Here is a 22,129-nt window from a genome sequence, read left to right as displayed (position 1 = left end):
GTGACCCCGACTGGATCCCCTCTAGGTGGTAATCACCTGTTCATATCAGCGGAGACCACGTTGGGAGTTCAGACTCCCACCCACCCCTCTCCCAGCTGTGAGGACAAGACCCTCCCTGCAGGTGTCAGCAAAGGTCCAGTGGGGAACCCCAACTTCCACCTCCACTGTCAGTAACAGAGCCCCCTCCACACCCCAGCAGAGTGGTGCCAGAAAAAGCCAGTTAAAGCACAAGGTTTACATGAGACCCAGAGTCCCATAATATAACCCAGATATGTCCAGGTTTCAACAGAGAACCACTCTTCTCAAAACCAAGAAAACCTCAAACTGAATGGAGAAAGATGATCAGTAAACACCAGCACTAACATGACACAGATGCCGGCATTTTCTGACAGAGACTGTAAACCCACCATGTTAAAGACGCTTCAGTGAACAATTATGAACACACTTGAAGCAAATTAAAAATGGGAAGCCTCAACAAAGAAATAGAAAGTCTCAGCAAATAGATAAATACTGAAAATATTATAACTGAAAAAGACAATAACCAAAACAAACAGCTCAGTGGATGTGCTTTATAGAAAGATGGAGGGGGCAGATCAGAGAATCAGTGACCTGGAAGACAGAAGAGTAGAAATTACCCAATTCCAGCAACAGAGAGAAGACAGTCTGAAAAAACGGGGGCAGAGTCTCCGGGTTGTGGGGCTGTAACAAAAAATCTAATGCTTATGTCATAAGAGTCCCAGGAGAGGAGAAGGAAGACAGTGCTGAAAGGCACTCCAAAAAATGACTGAAGATTTCTGTTTTGATGAGAATAAACTTAAAGATTCCAGATGCTGAGCATCGCAAATGGGATAAACTCAAATCTCCTCTGGGACACACGATAATTAAACTTCAGACAACTAAAGGCAAAGGAAATAGTAGCCAGAGAAATAACACCATACCCATGAGTTGAACATAATCCAGTGACAGAGGAGTTCTCATCAGGAACCACAGAGGCTACGTGAAATCACACAACATTTTTCAAATGCTGGGAGAAAAAAGCTGTCAATCCAGAATCCTGACAATCCTCCAGTCCAGACACCCAGTGACAATATCGTCCAGGAGTGACAGGGAAATGGAGACATCCTCAGGCAAATGAAAATGAGAGCCTCCTTTACCAGCAGACCTACCCTGAAAGGCCTGCTAAGAGAACTTCTGTGAATAGAAAGGTGGTGACAGAAGGAGAAGCCTCAGAACATCAAGAAGGAAAAAGCATGAAAGTGAAGGTCTGAGGGAATGCGACCCCTTCTCCCTCCCTTGAGTTTCCTGAGTTACGTTTCACAGTTGAGGCAAACGTTATAACGTTGTCTGATGTGCTTCTAGTTATATGCAGAGAAAATATTTTAAGTAACTATAATAAACCAGGTGAAGAATCACTCAGGGAAGTAAGGGTTTAGACCCCACTCAAAATGGTAAAATGATGACACCAGCAAATGGTGACAGTTTTGTACATATAATGTAATATCCATACCAACCAAGAGATACAGTCAAAGCACTGTAGATAAATCAATATGGATTTGAAAAAAAAGTAAATATAACCTAAAGGAATGAAGGAAAAAGAATAGAGAGAAGAAATAGAACAAACAGAAAACAAAAATAGTAAGATGGGATTCAAGGCCTTAACAAACCAATAATTACATTAAACATAAATGGGCTAAATACACCAATGAGGACAGACATTGACCGAGCGGTTTAAAAACGCATGACCCAAATATATGCCATTTACAAAAAACTCACTCCAACTTTCAGGTTGAAAGTAAAAGGTTTAAAAAAAAAACTGTCAGTCAAACAAAAGCAGTAATAGCAGATAAATCTTCAGAGCAAACAAATCAGAGAGAGACACATGCCTCAGGGACAGAGGTAAATCCACCAAGAAGACACACACCCTAAATTCATGTGCACCAAACAACAGAGCTGCCAAGTATGTGAAGCAGAAACTGATAGGACCGAAAGGGGAAACAGACAAATCCAGCTAACGTGGACCAGATCCTAGAATATAAAATAAAACTCAGCAAAATGAAAAGAATCAAAATCATTCAGAGTATATTCTCCAATCAGAATGGAATCGAACTAGAAATCAATCATAGATACGACAAATCTCCAGACACTTGGAGATCAAACAGCACTGCTAAAGAGTCCATGGTCAAAGGGAAACTTAGATGAAATGTCCCATTCCTCAAAAAACACAAACTACCAAACTCATCCAATAGGAGACAGGTAATTTCATAGCCCTATAACTGTTAAGGAAATTGAATCCATAATTTAAAACCTCCACAAAAAGAAATCTCCAGACCCAGAAGGTTTCACTGGATAATTCTACCAAATATTTAAGGGAGAATTAACATGAATGCTACACAATTCCTTCCAGAAAACAGAAAAGGACCAAATGTCCCCAGTTAATTTTAGATGTTAGTATTAGTTAATACTAACATGATACCAAAAGCAGACGAAGACAGTAAACAAAAAACAAAAAACCCTGCAGACCAACATCCCTCATAAATATAAACATTAAGACCCATAAGAAAGTACCTTAGCATATAAAATGCAGCAACACGTGAAAATAATTATACTTCATGCAGTTTACTCCAGGGATGCAAGGCTGGTTTAACCCTAAATCAGTCAATTAGTTCAATACCTACTCACGATGGAAACTCTCAGGAAAACAGGGCCGGGGGGGACTTCAGGGCTTCACCGCCTCGACAACGAGCATCCGCACGAGCCTGCGGCCAGCACCACACTTAACGGTGAAAAGCTGGAAGCTTTCCCACTGCGGTCAGGAACGAGGCAGGGTGTGCTTCCTCACCACGTTCACTCAGCAGAGCTGCAAGTTCTCAGCACCGCAATGGGCAGCAGAAGGAAATGAGAAACATGCAGGTGAGAAAGGAAGAAAGAAACCTGCCTGTTTCCAGGCGATATAATTTCCCACATGGAAAATACCAGCGAATCTACAAAAAACTCCTAGAATAAATTATTTGTCTGTATACTAGCTATGGCCACACTGATGCTGCAACTAACATACTATTTACAGTCACTCCAGAAGGTGAGTACTTGGGTGTAAATCTGACAGAACGTGTTCAGGACTGTGCACACTGAAAACTACACAGTGTTGATGAAAGAAATCAAAGATCTAAGTAAACGACAGGCATGCTGTGTTCATGGGTTGAAAGTCTCAACATAATAACGATGTAAATCCTCCCCAAACCGATACAGAAGTCTCACACAATTCCTATCAAGATCCCAGCAAGAGGCTTTGTGGACACAGACAAGAAACTTCAGTGGGACAGCAGAGGACCTGGGAGCTAAAACAGTCCAGAAAAAAGAAGAAGAAAGAAGGAGACATTTGCTCTACCTACAGATCCCACCCCTGTGACCCAACCGCACCAGCCGGTCACCGAGACCTCGTGGTGCCATGGAGGATGGGCACACAGGTCACCAGAGCAGAGCACGGGACCAGGAAAAGACCCACACAGGAACGTCCAGCAGATTCTGACACAAGTACAAAAGCAACTTGGTGCTGAAAAATTGCCTTTTCGACAGATGGAGCTGGAGGGTTGAGCTTCCAGAGGGGAAAACAGGAGCCTCGACGCAGGGCTCAGGGTTTACACAGAAAGTAACCCAAATGGATTATGGATGCAAATGTAAAATATAAGACAGTGAAAAGTTTAGAGGAATCAAAAATCAAAAATCAAAAATCTTCGGAGCCGAGGTGAGGCAGCGAGTTCTTAGACTTGACACCAAACGTCATCCGTAAAAAGAAAGTCCGATAAGCTGGGTCTCATCAAAATTAAAACTTCTGCTCTGTGAAAGGTCCTGTTAGAGGATGAGGAGGTGCGCACAGACTGGGAGAGAGAACCTCAAACTACACAGCCAGTGAGGGACTAATCTGCGACACAGGCAGAACTCTCAGGATGGGACAGTGAAAAACTCAGTTACAAGTGGGCAAAAGGCACGAAGAGACATCTCATCGAAGAGGATGTGCAGGCGGCGAACCAGCCCACGTGAGGCTGCGCGACAGCATTCGCCTTTGGGGAAATGCAAACGAAACGCACAGCGAAACACCACTGACCCCTATCAGAAGGGCTAGGGCAAAACACAGCGACAGCCCCAAATCCTGGCGAGGATCTGGAGAAACCAGAACACAGCTACGTTTCCGGTGGGGCCACAAAATGGCACAGACACTCGGGAAAACAGTCTGACGGTCTTGGAAAACTAAACATACACATCACACAGCCAGCAATTGAACCCCTGGCCGTTTATCCCAGAAAAATGAAGATTTACCCCAAATAGGAAGCAGCCCAGATGTCACTCAGTGGGTGAGGGGTAAACAAGCAGGTCCTTCCCACAGTGCACAAGCCCTCAGCAGTCAAGACAACTCAGTGATGAAAAGGAAGGCACTGCGGACACAGTGGCGACCCGGACGCACCCTCACCGCTGTAACCTGCACGACCGGCTCCCGTGCCCCCTATCAGGCAGGTCCTCCAGACCACTGCCCTTTCACGGGCCAGCATTGCCATGCTTGGGTGCATGGTCAGCTAAGGTCCAGGTTGAAGTGTGATGAACATATAATAAAGGCATATGCTGACAGCTATGGGAGTAGAGAAACGAAGACACCCGTTTGGAGGGAGAGACCTGGGAAGAGCTTCATAGAGGGTGTGGTGCTCGAACAGAGGTTGGAAGGATGAATGAACAGTCCTCACAGGTGGAGGAAGGTCGGGGCGCGCCCAGGGTGACGGAGGAGCAGAAGACGGGGAGTGTCCCCGCTGCACAGCAGGCGCCCAGGCCCCTTCTCCCCGGTCAGGGCCGGTGAGGGCCAGGGGTCCCTCCGCCAGGGAGGAAGGGACAGGCCGGCGGCTGGAGAACATCCTTGTTCCCTGCAGGTTCCCGGAGTGGGAGGGACCTGCCTGCGTCTCCATCTGAATGGAGTGGGGCTCATCTGGCACCACAGCACAGCAGGGCAGGACTCGGGCACAGGAGGGAGGTCGCAGCCCCAAGGGTCCCCATGACCCATGCCCCTTAGAAAGGCGTTTTTCTGCCCGAGTTACCGCCCTCTCGACCCAACCACACTCACGGCCTCCGCACCGCCGGGGAGCCCGTCTCCTGGAACTGTCTTACTGCAGACTTGAGGTTTCTTGCTCATCACTCTGTGACCCCTTTCCCTCCATTCTTTCACGGCGACTTCCTCCCTGTTACGTTGCAAGTCCCCCAGGTGGGGACAAGGTGGGGGCTGTCCAGGGGGCATGGGTTTCACTGGCCCCACAGTGGCTGAAGCACCTGCCCATGGGTCAGCCAATGCTGAGCCCAGGCTGCCTCGGTCCCTCCCAGGAGAAGAGGCTGCAGGCGCACGCGGGCCCGAGACCGCACGGGGCCCGGAGGAGCCGGGCGTGGAGCAGGGAGGGCGACGCCAAGGCCTCGGCCTGCGGGGCTGTGTGCGCCTGTCACGGCCGAGCGGACGCAGCTCCGCGGGGCCCCACTGCCTCGCTGTCGGTCACGGGGCAGGAGGTCCTCCTGGGCCTCCCAGGTGTCAGGACGACACGAACTCCCACACGGCTTGCAGAGCGCCGTCCGGACAAGAGCGAGCTTTCCCGGAGCGACACGGACACGCCGTTCGAGCCCCGCGCCTCAGGCCTTCGTTTTCCCAACAGCGAAGGAGGACAACCCCAGGGAGCGGAGGAGCGCGAGTGCTCGCCCCGGCCGAGCTCGGGTGGGAGCGCGGAGCGAGCGCAGCCGGGGCGGGGCCTCGCTGCGGGCCGGCAACGTGACGGAGCTCGCCTCCAAGGCAAAGGCCCCGCGCCCGTCTGCGCTGCCGGCGGGCGAGCCTCACGCGGCCCCCGTGGCCCCGGCACAGTCAGCCTCGGGCTGGGGACCAGCGAGCACGCGGGACCGGCTGCGTGACGCAAGACGCCACCGTTTTCCAAACCGTGACACTGCGTCCGTGCTTCCAGCCAGCAGCCGGTGCCGCCACGCCTTCTTCAAAACAGGTTTGCTGACGGCCCCGCCCCTAAGTAAAAGCGCTCGCTTCCCTCCACACGGACCTCAAAGCCCGCGTCATGCCCCCAAACTCGCCAAGCGGTACTGTTTCCTGAAACTTCTACTCACGCTGGTTTGGGCCACCAGGGAGGGATTCCGCCGGCATCTTGTGACTGATTTTTCAATGAACGCCGTACGGCCCACAGGTCCCCTGACGAGGTGTCACAGCTTCAGGGCCTCCTAGGTGCTTACTGAGCAAGAAAACACTGGGGAGCATTTTTCACAGTCACGGAGATGCTGCAGCTTCAAAACACACGTGGACCTGAGGGAAGAGGGCCACGCAGCTCGAGCGGCGCGGAAACCTCAGACCTCCCGGCCCAGCCCCTGACACCAGACGCGTCCCACACGGGAGGCCGTGCCTTCACTCGGCTGCTCTGTCTCGTTGCTGAAGCTGCTTTCCTTGCCTTTGTGCTGCTTCCAAGTCTCACTTGAGTCTGATCTGGCCCAAACTGCACCCTAGCGGCTCCTGGCCCACCCGCAGGCTCTCCCCGAGGACGGGGCTGCACGCAGCCCCTCCGCACCCCCCGCCCTCCCCGCAGGCCGCCGTCCCTCCCTGTGCTCGGACGCCAGCAACGCGTGGAAGACGAGCGCCTTCCGACGACTCCGACTGGTGACGCGCGCGAGGGTGAAACCCGCAGCGAAAGCAGCCCGCTGAGCCGGGCTGTCCCAGCCAGAGCAGGGCTCTTAGCCCGTAGGGAGCGCGTCAGGAAAGGCCCGGCGTTTCAGTGACGCGGTAGCTGAGGCCTCCGCCCCTTTCGCACAGCGAGGCCACAGCAAGGAGGGCGGCCGCCCCTCCGCGCAGCCCTGCTGCCTCTCGCGGTCCCAGACAGACGCCCCTGCGAGAAACACATTCAGGACAGCTGGGGTGACAGTCGCCATCACTGCGGAGAGGGGGAGGGCCGCCGATCGCCCATCGGCTTCGGGAGAAGAAACACTCAGCTGAGAGCTGGTTCCCCACCTTTCCAGGTCGCTCTGGGGACCCGGGACATGTCGCAGCCGCACTCCGCCCCAGGGGTCCTCGAGGTCTCGGCTGAGGGCCCCAGGGAGCTCCCGGAGGCCAGTCTGAGGACACAAAGGTCCTGCCGGCCAGGCCCCGCCACCCTGGGGGAGCGGTGCTCTGCTCCTCGGCAGCAGTTTCTGCGTGTTCTGAGCACTGAGCACGACTAGGTCCTAAGCCCCCCTCCGCAGCATCTCTGTAGCCGACCCCGGCGCTCCGCTCGCCCCGTCACTGCCCTCCCTCCCACGGCGTAGCGCACGTGCCCCTCTGACCGTGGCTGCAGCACCCGGCCCCGGGCCGACAGCACGCGGCCTCGTTCCCTGGGAGTCCCGCGGCGGCCCCTGCTCAGTGAGGAGGGAACATCGAGGCCGCGTCCTGACGACGGGCATCTCCAGGTCAGACCGCCCTTCCCGGGGCCGTCCGCTGGGGCTCCTTCCCTGGGGCTCGGAAGCACTTCCACGACAGCCTTTATCTCTTAGCTCCCTAGTGCAGAAAAACGAAACTAACCTTCAGAAAGAAGCTTGGGGGCGGCACAAAAGTACCTCAAAGTAGACAAACTAAAAGTGACAAAGTCAACGTATTGAGCTGGAACTCGAGGCTGGAAAGTTCCGACAAACGTGTTCCACACCCCAAACGGGGGGAGGAGAGACACATGGAGCATTCACTTGAGGCGGGAAGCCCCGTAAAGAAACCGCCGGGAAGGGCCGGTGCTCTCCTCCCAGCACCATTCTGTTCCCTGGCCCAGAGGCTCTGTTTCACTTTTTTGCCTCTAAAGCGGCTTACACCTAGAATTCTATTGGTTCCCAGAGCTCACTTCTGATTGGCTACCTCCTTCACTCCTGATTGGCTATTACTCTCACTCCTGATTGGTCCACTTCCGTAACTTCTGATTGGTCCATTTGTAGTACTTTATTTGCATGGAGCTCACTCCTGATTGGTCTATTTCTACAAAGCTTGTTCCTGGTTGGCCAACTTCTGTTGTACTTTATTTGCATACGATGTTGCGAAGTGTAAAATTGGCAGCCTATAAAAGGCCTGTGTAAACGTATAGATTGGGTTCAGAGCTTGCAGTGTTAACTTCTCTGAACTCACGGGTGTAATAAACTTGAGTTTTCCAGTCTCCGAGTGCTGCTTGGCTTCTTGCCCAGATACAGGTTGCTGTTACAACTGAGCTGTAACACCGACACGTTTGCACACGTATACTGTGCCGTCTGGTGTGTGTGCGCTCAAGTGCGTTCGAATGTGCAGTGTGTGGGGGGGGTGCGCGTGTGAGTGAGTATCTAACGGAAACTAACCTTTCTCTGAGCTTGCGTGTGGTTGATGTAACAGACGAGCTGCACGGGTGGGCCGTGGGGGGGGGGGCGGGGCAGGGACAGGTGGTCACAGGCTGTGTGTCCTGGGCAGTGACATCACCTTTCCGGTGACCGGGTCCCTCCTCTGTGCTGTGAGCGTCATATTAGACAAAACGTATTCCATCCTGTGACCGAGGTTCCCACGGAAACGTGACACAGGGACTCACGTGACAGGAAGTCTGATCTTTGCAGAGAGCGCAGAGCACTCCCTCCCAGCCGCTCCACGTGTTCTACGGGCCTAGCGGGGACGAGCCCTCAGGCCCGCGCTCCAGGAGGCCCGGCTCGCTGGGTGAGCCGTTTCACTGCGAGCTTGGCCGATGAGGCGGAGCCTGGTCACCTGACCAGGAGCGTGTGGCTGGTGGGGCCTCACTGATCTGGTGTGAGGTATCTCCCCCATGCTGTCAGAGAGCACGTGGGCCGCCCCTACCTGAGCCAAGCAGAGTCGGGAGCAGGTCTCTTAAGAGAGAACAGAGCCTCCTTATGAAGAACAAGCCTCGCCCTCCCCACCCCCATCAATTAACTGGCTGAGGGAGCTTTCCAGACTGGACCTACTGTGGTGGACAGGAAGGAGCTTTGCAGCCCGAATCCATGATGGTCAGGACTGCCCTACAAACCCTTAGTGCCGCTCCCCTGAGGGTCAGGCAGGACCCTGCGTGGCTGCTGTGCAGACTGAGAGGGGCCTTGCTGCCACCCGCCTGGCGCCTCCAGTGCCCTCGGGCAGGGCCCACCCCGACCCCCGGGAAAACACCACCTCCCGTCTGCCAAAGCACACTGGCCTGCTTGGCAGAGCAGGACTTCCCGAGACCCCCTCTGCCTGTGAGGATAAAACTGCATGATGTTTCCCTGCAGTAACGACACAGGCCTGTGTGCCATCGAGACTCATGAAAAATGCATCGTCCGGGCTGGGTCGCATTTGCAGATTGACTGGTTTATGTATTAGACTTGTTTAACATGTACACTTCTCCTAAGCCTCTGAGTCATGTAGCAAAATACAAACACCCCTCAAAAGTTAAATTCAAGCCAGCACTTCCAGGCAGGAAGCGGGGAAGGGCACCAGCGTCGTGGAAATAGCCATGCGAGACCACGGTGGGTCTCCTGGTGACCTAGAGGCCGCTTCCCTGAGGTGAGAGACAGAGAGAAATGAGGGGGCTGAGAGCTGTCTGTGTCCCTGAAGTGCACCTGGAAGCGCCAGCCCCCAGGGGATGGTCTGGGGAGGTGGGGCCTCTGGGAGGTGATCTCCAGGGTGCAGCGTCCATAGCGGGACCCTTAGAAGAAGAGGAAGAGACCAGAGCCCCTTCCTCTGCCCGGCGAGGACAGGGGAAGGACGCCATCTACAAAACAAAACTGGGTCCTCACCAGACACGACCCTGCAGCGCCCTGACCTTGGGCTTCTGGGCCCCAGACTGGGAACAGAAAATGCCTGCTGTTCAGCCCAGGCCAGGGTTCCGTCCGGAGTCTGGGCGGACTGACACAGAGGCTTCAGATTTGGAGCCGACATGCCTGGACCCAGACCCCGACTCGGCTCCAGGTGTGCTGGTCTGGAGGAGGGCCCAGGCCAGCAGGACTGTCCCGCCAAGGCCGCAAAGGCAGGAGAGAGCAGGGGAGGCCTCCCGACCTGGGAGCATCTCTAAGGAAATGCAGAGGGGGACACGCACTTCCCGTGCACACGACCGCGGCAGGCATCCCTCCTGACACCTCGCAGGGGTGAGAGGGACTGGCCAGCACAGCCAGCATCCCTACCTGGGCACTGACACATCCGTGCCCTGGAGATGCCAGTCAGCAGGGCGGTGGAGAGCAGCCAAACGGGGGACACTGCCTCCCACGCAGGAGCCAGGCTTCCACTTTCTCCAAAGACCTGGAAACAGCTGCTGTTTGAACCCTGATTATAAAATGTGTGCCACGAACTTAAACATTTTAAAACAATAAGACCAAGAAATAAAACAAAACACATGCATGCTCACACACGCACATACACACACACACACCCCACCCATGGGAGCCTCCAGCCCGACTTCGAAGTGGCTGGTGAAGGGAGGGGGCTTTCCTTGGTTTAGGACAGAGGAAGTTCACTCCTCGGGTGGAAGGGCCACACGGGGCCTGGGAGCTGCCCTGTCACGTGCCTGCCAAGCAGGTGGCAGCTCTAACTGGCACCTTTCATTAGTGGCCACTCACTCCTAAATTCAACACATACTGAATGCACTCCAATTCAAATGCTTTTACTCTGCTTTGACGAGATATGCCAAATCCTCCCAACGGTTTGTGCATACGCAGTACGCGCTCCCATGGACTTGCACACACGGACTTGCACACACACGGATGTGCATACATGGACAGGCACTCGCATGGATGTGCACACACGGATGTGCACACGCACACAAGCATGTGCACGCACACACACGGATGTGCACATGCACACACGCACTTGCACATGCACCCTTCTTAAATGTCATGCCCACGTGTGTCACCGTATACTTCTCATAAAAGTGAAAAATAAAAACATTTTTATAGGCCTGGCAATAGATGAATTATTAAATAAATGATTACACGTCAACTCAAAATGTTTCATGGTCATTAAAATATTCACAAAACGATTACAATAACAAAGATGCTATAATATTATCAAGGTGAGTGGAACAGGGCCCACAGCTGGGTGGTGGTGGTCTGTGCATCTGTGTCTGGGTGTGGACGGGCACCTGGGTGTGGTGTTCTGTGCATCTGTATCTGGGTGCAGACGGGCAGCATGAGGATCCAGGGTCTTTAGGAGGCATGACCGTGAATGTGCTCTGATTTCCACGGCTACACATTGTCCACACTCCTAATGAGCATACTTTTTTTAATTTTATAAACTGAAGGCGAAATGCACATGTATTGAAGAAAACAGAAATCATCAAAACAACACATAAATCACACGGAGCAGAAGGGGGCCAGCTCCCCTTCCCCAGAATCAAGGTTGTGCTTTTTCCTGCATGTACACAGTGCCTGCGTACACGCATGTACATGCACGTGTGCACACACGCATGCTCACAGTACACACACACATGCACACGATGCCTGCGTATATGCACACATGCACATATGCATGCTCACAGCACACATAAGCACACACATGCACACACGCACACGATGCCTGCGTACAAGCACGTAACAGACATGTACATGCGCACACACACGGCACAAACCCCCAGGCACTCAAAGAGTTGAAAGAAAGATTCTTACAGAAAAAAAATTTTAAGTGAAGCTTATTTCTTACATTGGATCTCAAACTGCTTTCTTACAGCTTTGTCCTCGTGTCTGGTTTTCAGATGTGATACAAAACACATTTAATTCCTGAGCCACGGTCCTGGTATCTTCCTTGAAACTGACAACTAATGTTTAGCACCACTGTTAGCAATATTTTATATCATTTTCCAACCAGTTGCAACTCTGCCCAGCCAACCCTGTTGTTATGAAAGACAGTTTCAGCTACTTTGCTACCTGGCAGGGAAAAAATTAACAGTTCACATGTTCTTCAAGTGCTTGTGAGAAATTTTTCTAAAAGAAAGAAGGTGAAATTATTGAGAGTGAATTGAATACATTCTGACTTGATCATAACAAGTACAGAGATGAAAACTCTGTTGAAATCTTGGGGGAAACAGTATAAAAACAGCTTGGAGACAATTCTGCTTCTGGCTGAAATGAGAACCCTAACGGGCAGGCAAGGATCCTGAGGCCAGCACCGCAGTGTCTCCCGGCTGACGCCCAGAAACCACCACTCAGGGCCAGGGGGTCGGTCTAACGTCCTGCTGGGGCCCAGCAGTCACCACTCATGAACTGGGAAAGCAACACCCACCTCTCAGCATCTACGTTACCCTGCTGTCCACTGTAGACACGCGTGAACTCAGGACACGTGCAGTGAGCAAAGCGGTCATGTGGGTCCTGCACCCGGCAGCCCTGCTGTGACCAGAGCCCACAGCTCCCGGCTTGAGTCCACGACGGGCATCCAAGGGCTCACAGCATGTCAGGGCCCTCTGGTCTCCTGGTCCCCTCACATGACACTCTCATTCCACTAAACATAAAAGGCTGGTGGGAATCGAAGGTCCCCTGTCATCTGAGAGCTGAGTAGCCCACTCTCCGGTCGCCATGGCAACCCCACGTTCCCGGCTCCACGAATGGGTGGGGGTCTGTGGGCACTTCCACATCCACGTCCACTGCAGAGTCAGGGCCAGGACGGCGGCCCCTACCCCGCCACGCAGCCTGGCCTCCTGGTGACAATTGCTTGGAGGTGAAACCATGTCCCCTGTGCCTCTGGCCGGACCGGGTGACAGGAACCAGGCGTCCCTGCACAGGCGGACCTGGGCTATTGCTGCTCGACTATCTTGTGCAGCTGAAGGTGCCCGGGAGCCGGAGCTGTGTTCTCACCTGCTCCTGACTCTCACCCCCGCCCTGGTGTCAACCACGAACGAGATGCACGTCCCCCAACAATCTCGCCCAACAGCAAGCGCCCCCCCACTCCGCCCCGCAACGTGGCTCTGGGGAGGCTGGCCCAGCCGAGCAGATGGCACAGATCAGGGAGGGTGGGGGCAGGTCCCAGTCAGGGGCCAAAATCCAGGAGGGCCAGACAGTCAATCCTGTCCGGTCGCCTGTCGGACAGAAAACAGCACGCGCTCCCTAAAGAGAAGTGGATGATGTGCAAACCCAGGACGGCCCGCTACCTGCCCAGCTCCAGCCACCCGCAGCTCCGCGCAGTGTGGGTCGTCCGGAGGCGAGACAAGCCCGCTTCTGAGATGGACGCCACTCATCAGGGGGTCCGGTCGTTCTTCCCTGAGCTGAGGTTCCCCAGGTAAGAGCTCATCTGATCCAGAATTCCTCACGTCCCCCCAAACCAAGAACCAGGGACAAAGGTGGAGGCACAGTCCCCGTGAACGGGAATCAACCGTCCCGAGCAGACCGACCGGAGCAATTCCACCCTATTTCCAAGTGCTTTAAATATGTGCTGAGCACTGATCCTGGGAGAACCTAAAATCAACACACAAGTCTGTCACAGACCCACCTGGGCTCCCTCGCTGTCCAGGGGACTGAGTCTGGACACGCGTCGCTGCAGCTGCCAGGCTGGGCTGGCCGCCAGAGCAGGGACCTGGCCGTGAGGTACTGTGAGCTGCTGGGGAGGTTTTAACCGGTTCCCTTCACGGGACTTTCCCTCAGGAAGCAGAGAGGGGACACCTACTCCCATTCCTGGCAGGTCCCCGTGGCCACGGTCACGTGTGCTGCTCTCACAAAGGACCCTGCACAGATCCAGGAGGACTGCCCATCGGGAGGGTGGGGGCGCCGTGGCCGTGGTTGGACCTGACGGCCCCTCAGCTGGAGCTGCTCCTGCCTGGGGCGGCTGCCGGGTCTGCGGCCGGCAGAGGGAAGGAACCTGCCAAAGGTGCAGCCAGGCCCCGGGATCCAGGACGTCCCCCGGCAAAGGCGCCCAGTGTTTAAAACGCTCCAAAAAGAGGCAGCACTGAGAAACTGGCTCACAGGAGGGCGGACTAACTCCAAAGCCAACACTGCAGGCTTCACGCGTAGCCCGGCCACAGTGAACAGCCCCCAGACCACAGAGCCCCAGTGGTCTCGGGCAGCACAGGCCCTCAGCCTCCCGACGGCACCAGGGCCTCTGACCCCATCAGGAACAGAGACGGCACGGGTTTCCACTCCCACAGGACGGGGGTGACTTCCATCACATCTGCTCCTGGAAAACCAAGCACCTCAACTTTCCTGAGCCCTGAAATGTATTTAATGGACATACCTGCTTTATATACCAAAACAGACCTGAAAACAAATGAAAAATATGGCTCGCTGAGTTAGAGGGAACACTGGAGATGCGGCTGGTCCAGGAAAAACCGCAGAGGAGGTAAAACTAACACCCCAGCTCTCTCTCTGAGTTCTCCCCTTCCTGCCTCCTGCCTCCTGTGGGGACCCATCCACTCCTGACGCTCAGCGTCCCAGAGCATCTGAAAACCTCCCCCAGGAGCCCACAGGAGGCTCGACATGATGCACACCCATGCACACACAGGCACACCCATGCACACACGTGCACACACAGGCAGACCCATGCACACAGGCACACCCGTGCACACACAGGCACACACGTGAGTACACACCTTTTCAAAAGAACCTGCTTAAGGCTTTGGTTTCCCCACAGAAAGAACACCCCTGAGGGGCTTCACCAGAGCGTATTTGGGAAAAACACGGGGGCCTCCTTCCCCTTCCCGCCAGCATCTGCGGTCACTCCACAAAAGTAACACAGACACACAGCCTCCCTGTGTTGACCTTGCTCAGGCCCTGGGGGGCCAAGCTCGTGGGGAAAAAGAGGTTCACGCATGGGCAGACTCAAGAGGAGACCCCAGGATCTCAGAGCAGGGATGCCCTCTCCCTTCTTAGGAATGCCCCCTGAGAGGAACTGGGCATGGAGGGGACAGTGTGTGCAGGGACCTTGTGCGGGGGCGGCTGCCGGCTTCCCCGTGGCCCCACACCTGGTCTCTGCCTAGCGGTGCCCCTCCCGCGGCCGAACCGGGCAGGTCCGCGTCCCCTTCCTCCTACTTCCTGGCCGCCTTCCTCCGTCTGCGCCCTCCCTATCACCACCAGCAGGGACCTTCCAGTAGACCCTTCTCAGGTCACCGCCTCACGTCTTCAGACCGAGACCCACCAGAACATGGCAGCTGCCTTCTGCCCAGCTGACCTGGGACGCCACAACCACGGTCCACGTAAGCCGACGACGTTTCCTCTCATCCAAGGGATGCCCTGGTCCTCTGATCCGGCGCCAGGTCCCTGTGCAGAGCCGTGCAGGACGGCAGCGTCCAGGCGGGGCTGCCATGTCCTCACCCACTCAGAGGATGTTGTTGTGGACCGAGCTCTCCCCTCAACCAAGGACTGGCCCCGTGGGACTGAGGGTCTAACAGAGACTGACCCAGGGAGGGCCGTGATGACCAGCGCTCGGTGTGGGGACGGGGCTGGATGGCACTGACGCTTCCCCGGAGACTGCGGGTCATTCACAGATTCTCACCGACGCTAACGTCCCAGAGCATCCACGCCATTCTCTCCATGCCTGAGCACTTTGTCGAGGACAGCAGTGAAAGGTCCTGGGGTGTGACCACTCAGCCCTGGCCTCAGGTCCAGCCCGGCCTCGCTTCCCTGGCTACAAGGAGGCCCCCACCCAGCGGCCCAGCTGCTCAGAGGGTCGGCTGAGATGGGCTCCCGGCCACCAAAGGCCCCAACCCCCACGTGAGGCCCAAGGGCGCCTGAACATGTAACTAAAGCGGGGGGCATGTGCCCCCAGAAAGCTGCAGCGCGCCAACTCCGTCCACCGTGGACCAGCCTCCTTGCTCCGCAAGACCACACGGGCCTGCGGTCCGGCGTGTGGGCCGTCAGTGAGGAGCTGCGGTTCCCTGCGGTCTCACCCGCCGCCCTGCCATCCGGGGAGGGCGAGCGCTCACACCCCGGGCGCCGTCCTGCCACCCCCGAGGCCGCCCGCTCGCAGCCCGGCTGCTTCGTGCCCCGCGCTCACCTGCGTGAGGCCACACGGAGGTGCAGCTCTGCCGGTCGCACGTGTCTTACAACTTTTCTTATGATATTCCTCCCAGTAATTTTTTAAGGTTTTCCACAGTCAGACTTATTACTCTTTCCATTTATGGCTTCTTAGATTTAAAGCATCGCAATTAAAAGGGCGCCCATGGCGTCGCATCGCCCCACGCCGCCTTCCGCAGCCCCTCTGTATGACTTTCACTTAAGTTATTGATTCATTTGGCATTTATTTTTGCCAAAAGAAATAAGAACTCAAATACTTTTTTTCCCAAACAATTGGAACACAGTTTATTGAACAATTTGTCTTCTTCCCGTTGATTTAACATCCATCATCCTCCTCCTCCAATTCCACGCGTATTTGAGCCTTTTTCTGGACTCTGTTCTGTTTTCCTCGTAAGCTATTGTGCGTGATGCTTGACTTGGAAGGTTTCAGGATTTATCTGCCCTCTGGAATAGTTTACACAGCACAGAAATAACCCAGTCCTTGAAGATCTGAAATAATTTACCGTGAAGCCAGCCAGCCTGGTACCCGGGGTGGGGGTGGCGGGCTGTGTGCCAACCCGCGCCGTCAGCTCAGGCCGCCCCCGCGGTCCGTGATCAGACTTAATACGGTCCTCCTCTGAAGAGAGCGGACCGCATCCAGACTTCACGTGCGTCTGTGCGCCTCCGCGAAGCGCTCGCTGCCTCTGTTTTAATGAGGGTCTTGCTGCTCCTGATTCTGTGTGTTTGTGTTTTTGCTCTTTTCCCCGATTGGCGTGCAGTCTGCTCTCTGTCCTCCTTTCCTCCTCACGAACAGGCTCCTCGCATCTTAGGGTTCCCTCAGGGCCTTGTTCTTCTTCCACCTTCCTGGCCGAGCACCTCCCTCCTTCACCCCACCTGGCTGTCTCGGGTGGCATGGGGACACCGGCACAGCACCTGGGCCATCCCTTCCTGCTCCCACCAAGGCTAGAAGACCTGGACACGCAGCTGGAGGTCGGCGGTGACCAGTCCTGGACACTGAACGAGGGGCCTGCACCCGGGGAGGGTGTGCGGGGCTGGGGTGGAAATTACCTCCTTTGCAGTAAGAGGAAAGATGCCTTTTGTCTCTGCTCCCCCGTCTCTGCCACAAATGTGATGCCTGGACTGCAGCGGACACTCGGGGTCACTGGGTAACGAGGACAGGGCGAGGAGCTTGAGAAGGAAGAGCCGGCACACTGAGAACGGGGGAGCACGCCGGAAGCGGGGTCCGGGGCGGGGCCGACGTCACTGGGCGCGGCCCAGGCAGCGGGTGCCACCTGCACTGTCCTTGCGCAGGGGGCTCGGAGCCACGTGTATCGCTCAGCCCGCTGGTGCTCCTTCCTCTCGGGGAAGCCGCCTGCTTGGGAAGTAGCGCGGCTGATAAAGGCTACGGCTTTTCCTCTGAGTCTTCCCAGGAGTGCTGAGTGTGGCGTATTTTCATTACGGCTACTTCCCACTTGTGCTTTCTCATCTAAGAGTTGCTTATGAGGAAGTTTTTACTTCCCAGGTGGAGCCTGACCCAACTTGAGGAAACCAGTCATTTGTGGAGAGACCCCAGGTGTGACTTGTCTTCACGCAGGTTTATCAAGAACTGATCCTGATTCTCGCTCACCTGAAGCTCCTCGTGCAGCTGTGCCGACGTCCTGTCTGGTGTCTTCTTCACTCTCTCTGCCTTACAGCCTGTTCCCAAACCTACCTGAGCCTCAGACTCTTCCAGAAATGCCTCCCAGCCTCCCTGCCGTGGCCCCCTCCCCGGCACGCAGACCAGGGGAGAACTCGGCAGGGACGGCTGCCCGTGGGGCCCTGCTCTGCACAGGCCTCCTTCTGCCAGAGTCCTCTTCTTTCTCCTGTTGTCGACGTTCTGGTCAAATTTCTAGTGGCTACGGCAGAAATGTAACTCCATGTGTTCACCATCCTCCTACTCTGGCCTGAGTCTCCACCCAAAGGGACACCCTGCACCCCATTTCCAGGAGGACGAGGAGGGACCCCATGCAACCCCACTGTTGTGGGACCACCCAGCTTCCCCAGGGCCGCCCACTCTGTGGTTTTCCCTTTCTCTTACTTGCCTGTTTTTGCCCCTTGCAGTTCAGGTTGTCAAGCTGCAGGGAAACACTGTCAGATGTGGTTTCACGGGCCACCTAAACCAGAAGCCACAGCCAAGAGCCCCCCGACAAGCAGGCATTGGGTGGACGTGGTGCTGGCCGACCAGCGGGAGCCCCTGGCAGAAGTCACGGTCCCCTAAGGAGACTGTGCGGAGGGAGTGAGGGTCAGCGAACAGTTCTAACAGAGGGCAGGAGACGCGGGGCGGACAGGAGACCAGCCAGCAGGACAGCCGCCCCCACGGCCGGCTTAAAGCTCACTCGTTCCTTATTCTCCAACGCTCCTTGATGCCTCTTCTCTCCGATGCTGAAAATCCTAAACCCTATCAGGTCAGAACTGCCCCCAAACCTCAGCCTGGTAGAACAAGAACGTGCAGAGAGGCCTCCAGGAGCCCACGGTTTCTCAGGCAGACACTCGGGGGCGGCAGGGCAGCCACTGACGTGTGGAAGCAGGTGGGAAGCGGGCGCCAGGGCCGGCGCCCCTGAGCTAGGGGAGAGGGCCGTGAGGTCATGATGCCCCCCCCCCCAGTCTCAGGGACGAACCGACGTGGCTTCTGTAATGTCTGCTTAAGACCGTCTTCACCAACAGCGAGAACATCTTGCCTGGACACTGGAGAAGTGGGCTGCTACTGCCCGGACCACCTACAACGTGGGCACCGCACAGCTTGGCACAGACTGGGAGGAGGATTTGCTGAGAAGAGCCCAAGGAGGGGTGACGCCCCTCCTGTGAACCCCACCCCTCCCTTGGGATGAGGGTGACGCCCCCTTCAACCTCTGCCAGGGATGGACGCAATGGTGTGTGCATGTGCATTTGTGTCTGCATGTGCACGTGTGCGTGTCTGGATGTGTGTGCATTTGCATCTGCACGTGCGCACAGGCATGGGGGACTGGAGTCTGCAGATGAGAAAAAGAATGCCTACATGCCTAACAGCCCAGACGCCTGTTTGTCCATCCACGGGGCTCAGAGACGCGCGTCAGTACAGCCACCAGACGTCCCAAACCCAAAGCAGAGCAAACCAGCAAGGCGGAGGGTCCGGGAGCCAGGAGGCCGCCTCAGGCTCGACGAGATGCTACATGTCGGTGCTGCGAGGCTGCCTTCTCAGCGTCGCTCAGATCTTATTAAAGGATTCCACAGGGAAGTGAGACTTCCTACACAAAATTCTGCCTTATAAATAATTTATCAGTAACATACAGAGACACACAGTCACCAGTCAGTCAAGGATCCATGAGGCCAGCTGCGCAGGACTTTTCTGAAGGCCTAGAAAAACATTTGTTGGAATACAGCCCAGAAGGGCTATAAAACCCAAGCGTGCGCTCCCAGCACCTCCAAAACAAGGCAGCCGCGACACTGGCCCGCAGGCCTGCACGTGGTCAGGATCAGGCTGAAATCCCGCACGCCAAGCACACGACACACACAAACACAAATCAGCCGCAGCCACAGGCACTCGTCGGGGTCACCGTGGCAAGACCCCAACTCGCTGCTACTCAGTGCCTCCACCCACACGTGACACTCGCACGCGGTCCCTTCTCCTCAACTCTGAGAGGGAACATCATCGGGGACCCATGGCAGGCTTCTCCCCAGGACCCCTCCCCTCACCAGAGCGCCCACCCATTTTTCAACTGGGTGCTGCCCACCCAGATCTCTCTAAGGTTGGCCTGTGCCACGTGCCCACTGGCAGAAAGCCCTTGAACATGCCAGCACACCCTCCTCCACAACATGGCCTCTGCCCGGCCAGCGTCACAACTCACGGGAAGCCCCCACCCCCTCGGGGCACTTCCCTCAAAATCTGGGGAAGTGAGTCTAGGTCCCAAACTTTGCGTCTTTCCTCCCGTTTCTCCCTCTGTGTGGACGCCCCCCACCCTCTTATCCGCTGGGCAGACGAGACGCCACCTCCTTCCACAGCCGTCCTGGCAAACCTCGGGCTCTCTCCTGTGCACCCCACTGGCCAGAAGCCCAGAAACAGCCCCTTAGGGTCACCTTCCTACCTGCTCAGCATACCCCACCATGGAGCACGGCTGCCTGACAGCCTGGCTAACCTGTGCCCCACCCCGGCCCAGGAGCCACGCACGTGGACTACCCCGCGGTGACTCCGCAGAGGCCGGTGGGCACTGGTCGTGCCCCCTCTGACGGCCGAGTTCCACACCTGCACTGGCTGTCCTGCTGGAGGCCCTCCAGGTGACTCCAGGGCAGACGCCCGGGAACGCTTTCCTGCTTTGGCTGAGGCCTCCGTTCCCGAGGCGGCCTCCTGTCCCACACGGCAGAGAGTGGTGGGCCCTGTGCCCCCGTCGCACCAGCACATATAGCCCTGGCCACGCAGAGGCACACAGACTGCCTGGGAAGCCACGCCCAGCCCACAGTGTGCAGCGCGAATACTGGTGGACAAGGGAGAATGAGCAGCCGCGAAGTGGTCCAGACACAGCCCCCGGGGGCCCGGCCTGGGCACCCAGCTCCCACACCCGCAGGGCTCTGACCGAAGCCTTGGGGTGGAGACAGATGGCTCCCGAGACCCCAGGTGGTCCTGGAGGAGGAAGGGCAGGGCGGGGCACCCTCCCCAGGAGGAGGGCTCAGCCCAGGAGAGATGGGTTCCTTCCTGGTGAATCCAGAGGCTTCCTTCTTCCTCCTTGGGGGCAGGGAGGGATACGTGTGACCCAAACCCAGGACTGCTCATGGGGAACCAGCCCTGAAGGAGGACGGAGGGGGAGACCGCCCTGCCGGCCAGTCAGTGTGGTCGCCATCAGCGGCCCCCGCCCCACGGCCCAGCCCCCGGAGGGAAGCGCAGTCACCATGCTGGAATCTGCCAGGAAGGAGGTGAGAAACCAGGAGGGGATGGGACACTCCGTGGATCCAACAGCAGCTCGTCCTGGGCACTGCGGACACCTGCCCTGCACCATGCGGAGTTCTGCCCTTCTGAAGGCTGAATTCACAGCCGCTTCAACAACTCAAAGCATCATTGTCCAACACCATTAAAGGTGGGGTTCGAGCACACCAAACTGAAACAGTTCTCATCGCTGGCCACACACAGGGGAGACAGGCCTAGGCTGCCCCTGCTGCCAGGTGCTGACCAGGAGCCACGGCGGAGGGCTGCCCATAGACTCAGGTTGGCGGCTGGGCACCCCAGCGAGCACGGCCACTGTGCCCAGGGCTGGCCCCCTGCATCGAGATGCTGGCATTTTCCATCTTCCCTGCTGCTGAAGGGCAGGGACGCCCAGCTCACTTTCAAGCCTTTTTTCCGGTGATTTATACATTACATGGCCGCTACCCCTGCCCAGCTTCCGCCCAGCATGCAGGAAGCGCCCTAATTTAAGAGGTTCGGGAATGTTTGCACGGTGCTGCGGTCTCTCACAGTGCTTAATCAGGAAGGAGCCACAGTGATGCTGCCCTGAGAGCCAGAGGAGGGGGGGCGAGGCTCCCCCGAGACGGGCATGGGACACGGCCAGGAGGCTGTGTGCTCTCCCCATGGACGTCTTCAGGCAGCTGAGTAAACGTGTGTCCGTTGAGTGGGGCAACGCCCTGGATCCAGGCAGAAGCTCTGAGCTCCTGGGAGCCCACTCCGCAAGGACTTCTCCGTCGGACCCGGGGAAGGTGGAGGCGGGCGCCGTGGGGACGGGCGCCTCCCACTGAAGCCGGTTAGGCCAGAGCTCGGCGGGTGGCACGGGCCTGGGGGTGCAGCACCACTTACAGAGCTGATGACGGCGGGACAGGGAGGTCCGCTTTGGTGACAGAGCTGGACCCTTGACCACCCTCTTTGGACCAAGAAGCCCTAAGTCCCAAGGCCCTCCTTCCATTCAGTTAGCATCAGACCTAAATCACGGCTTCAGTAGCCTGAGACACGCCCTCCCCTTGGTGCTTTTGGCCGCGTACAACCCAAGGGCAGCAGATGAAAGCCAGCCTCTGCGACTGGCCGTGCCCGGCCCTTCCTTCTCCTGTCTCCACAGTGAGGCCTGGGCACCTCTTCACGTTATTAATGGTGATCCGTGCGTCACCGGCTTCCGTGGGTAATTAAATGGCCGTCTGGGTGGAGCCCACCGTACCAGCTCTCCCGTGACCTCTGACGCAGAGCACGGGAGGCAATGCTAAG

General features: G+C 56.5%; 1 protein-coding gene across 2 annotated transcripts in view; it reads right to left on the bottom strand.

Moving 5' to 3' along the window:
• PTPRN2 (protein tyrosine phosphatase receptor type N2) overlaps nt 1-22,129 on the bottom strand; it is a 519,894-nt gene that overhangs the window by 374,213 nt on the left and 123,552 nt on the right. The window contains exon 1 of one of the 2 annotated variants that reach the window (XM_032482974.1): nt 7,568-7,759. The exons of the other annotated variant lie outside the window; for it this stretch is intronic. Within the exon in view, the coding sequence (XP_032338865.1) occupies nt 7,568-7,721 (154 nt within the window). The 5' untranslated portion in view covers nt 7,722-7,759. Of the gene's footprint in view, nt 1-7,567; nt 7,760-22,129 lie in introns of those variants that run through there. 2 annotated transcript variants of the gene reach the window in all.

This window comes from Camelus ferus, chromosome 7 (genome assembly GCF_009834535.1).
Source record: "Camelus ferus isolate YT-003-E chromosome 7, BCGSAC_Cfer_1.0, whole genome shotgun sequence".
Taxonomy (NCBI): Eukaryota; Metazoa; Chordata; class Mammalia; order Artiodactyla; family Camelidae; genus Camelus; species Camelus ferus.
The sequence above is the reverse complement of the archived record's forward strand: the minus strand, read 5'-3'. Positions and strand labels throughout refer to the sequence as shown.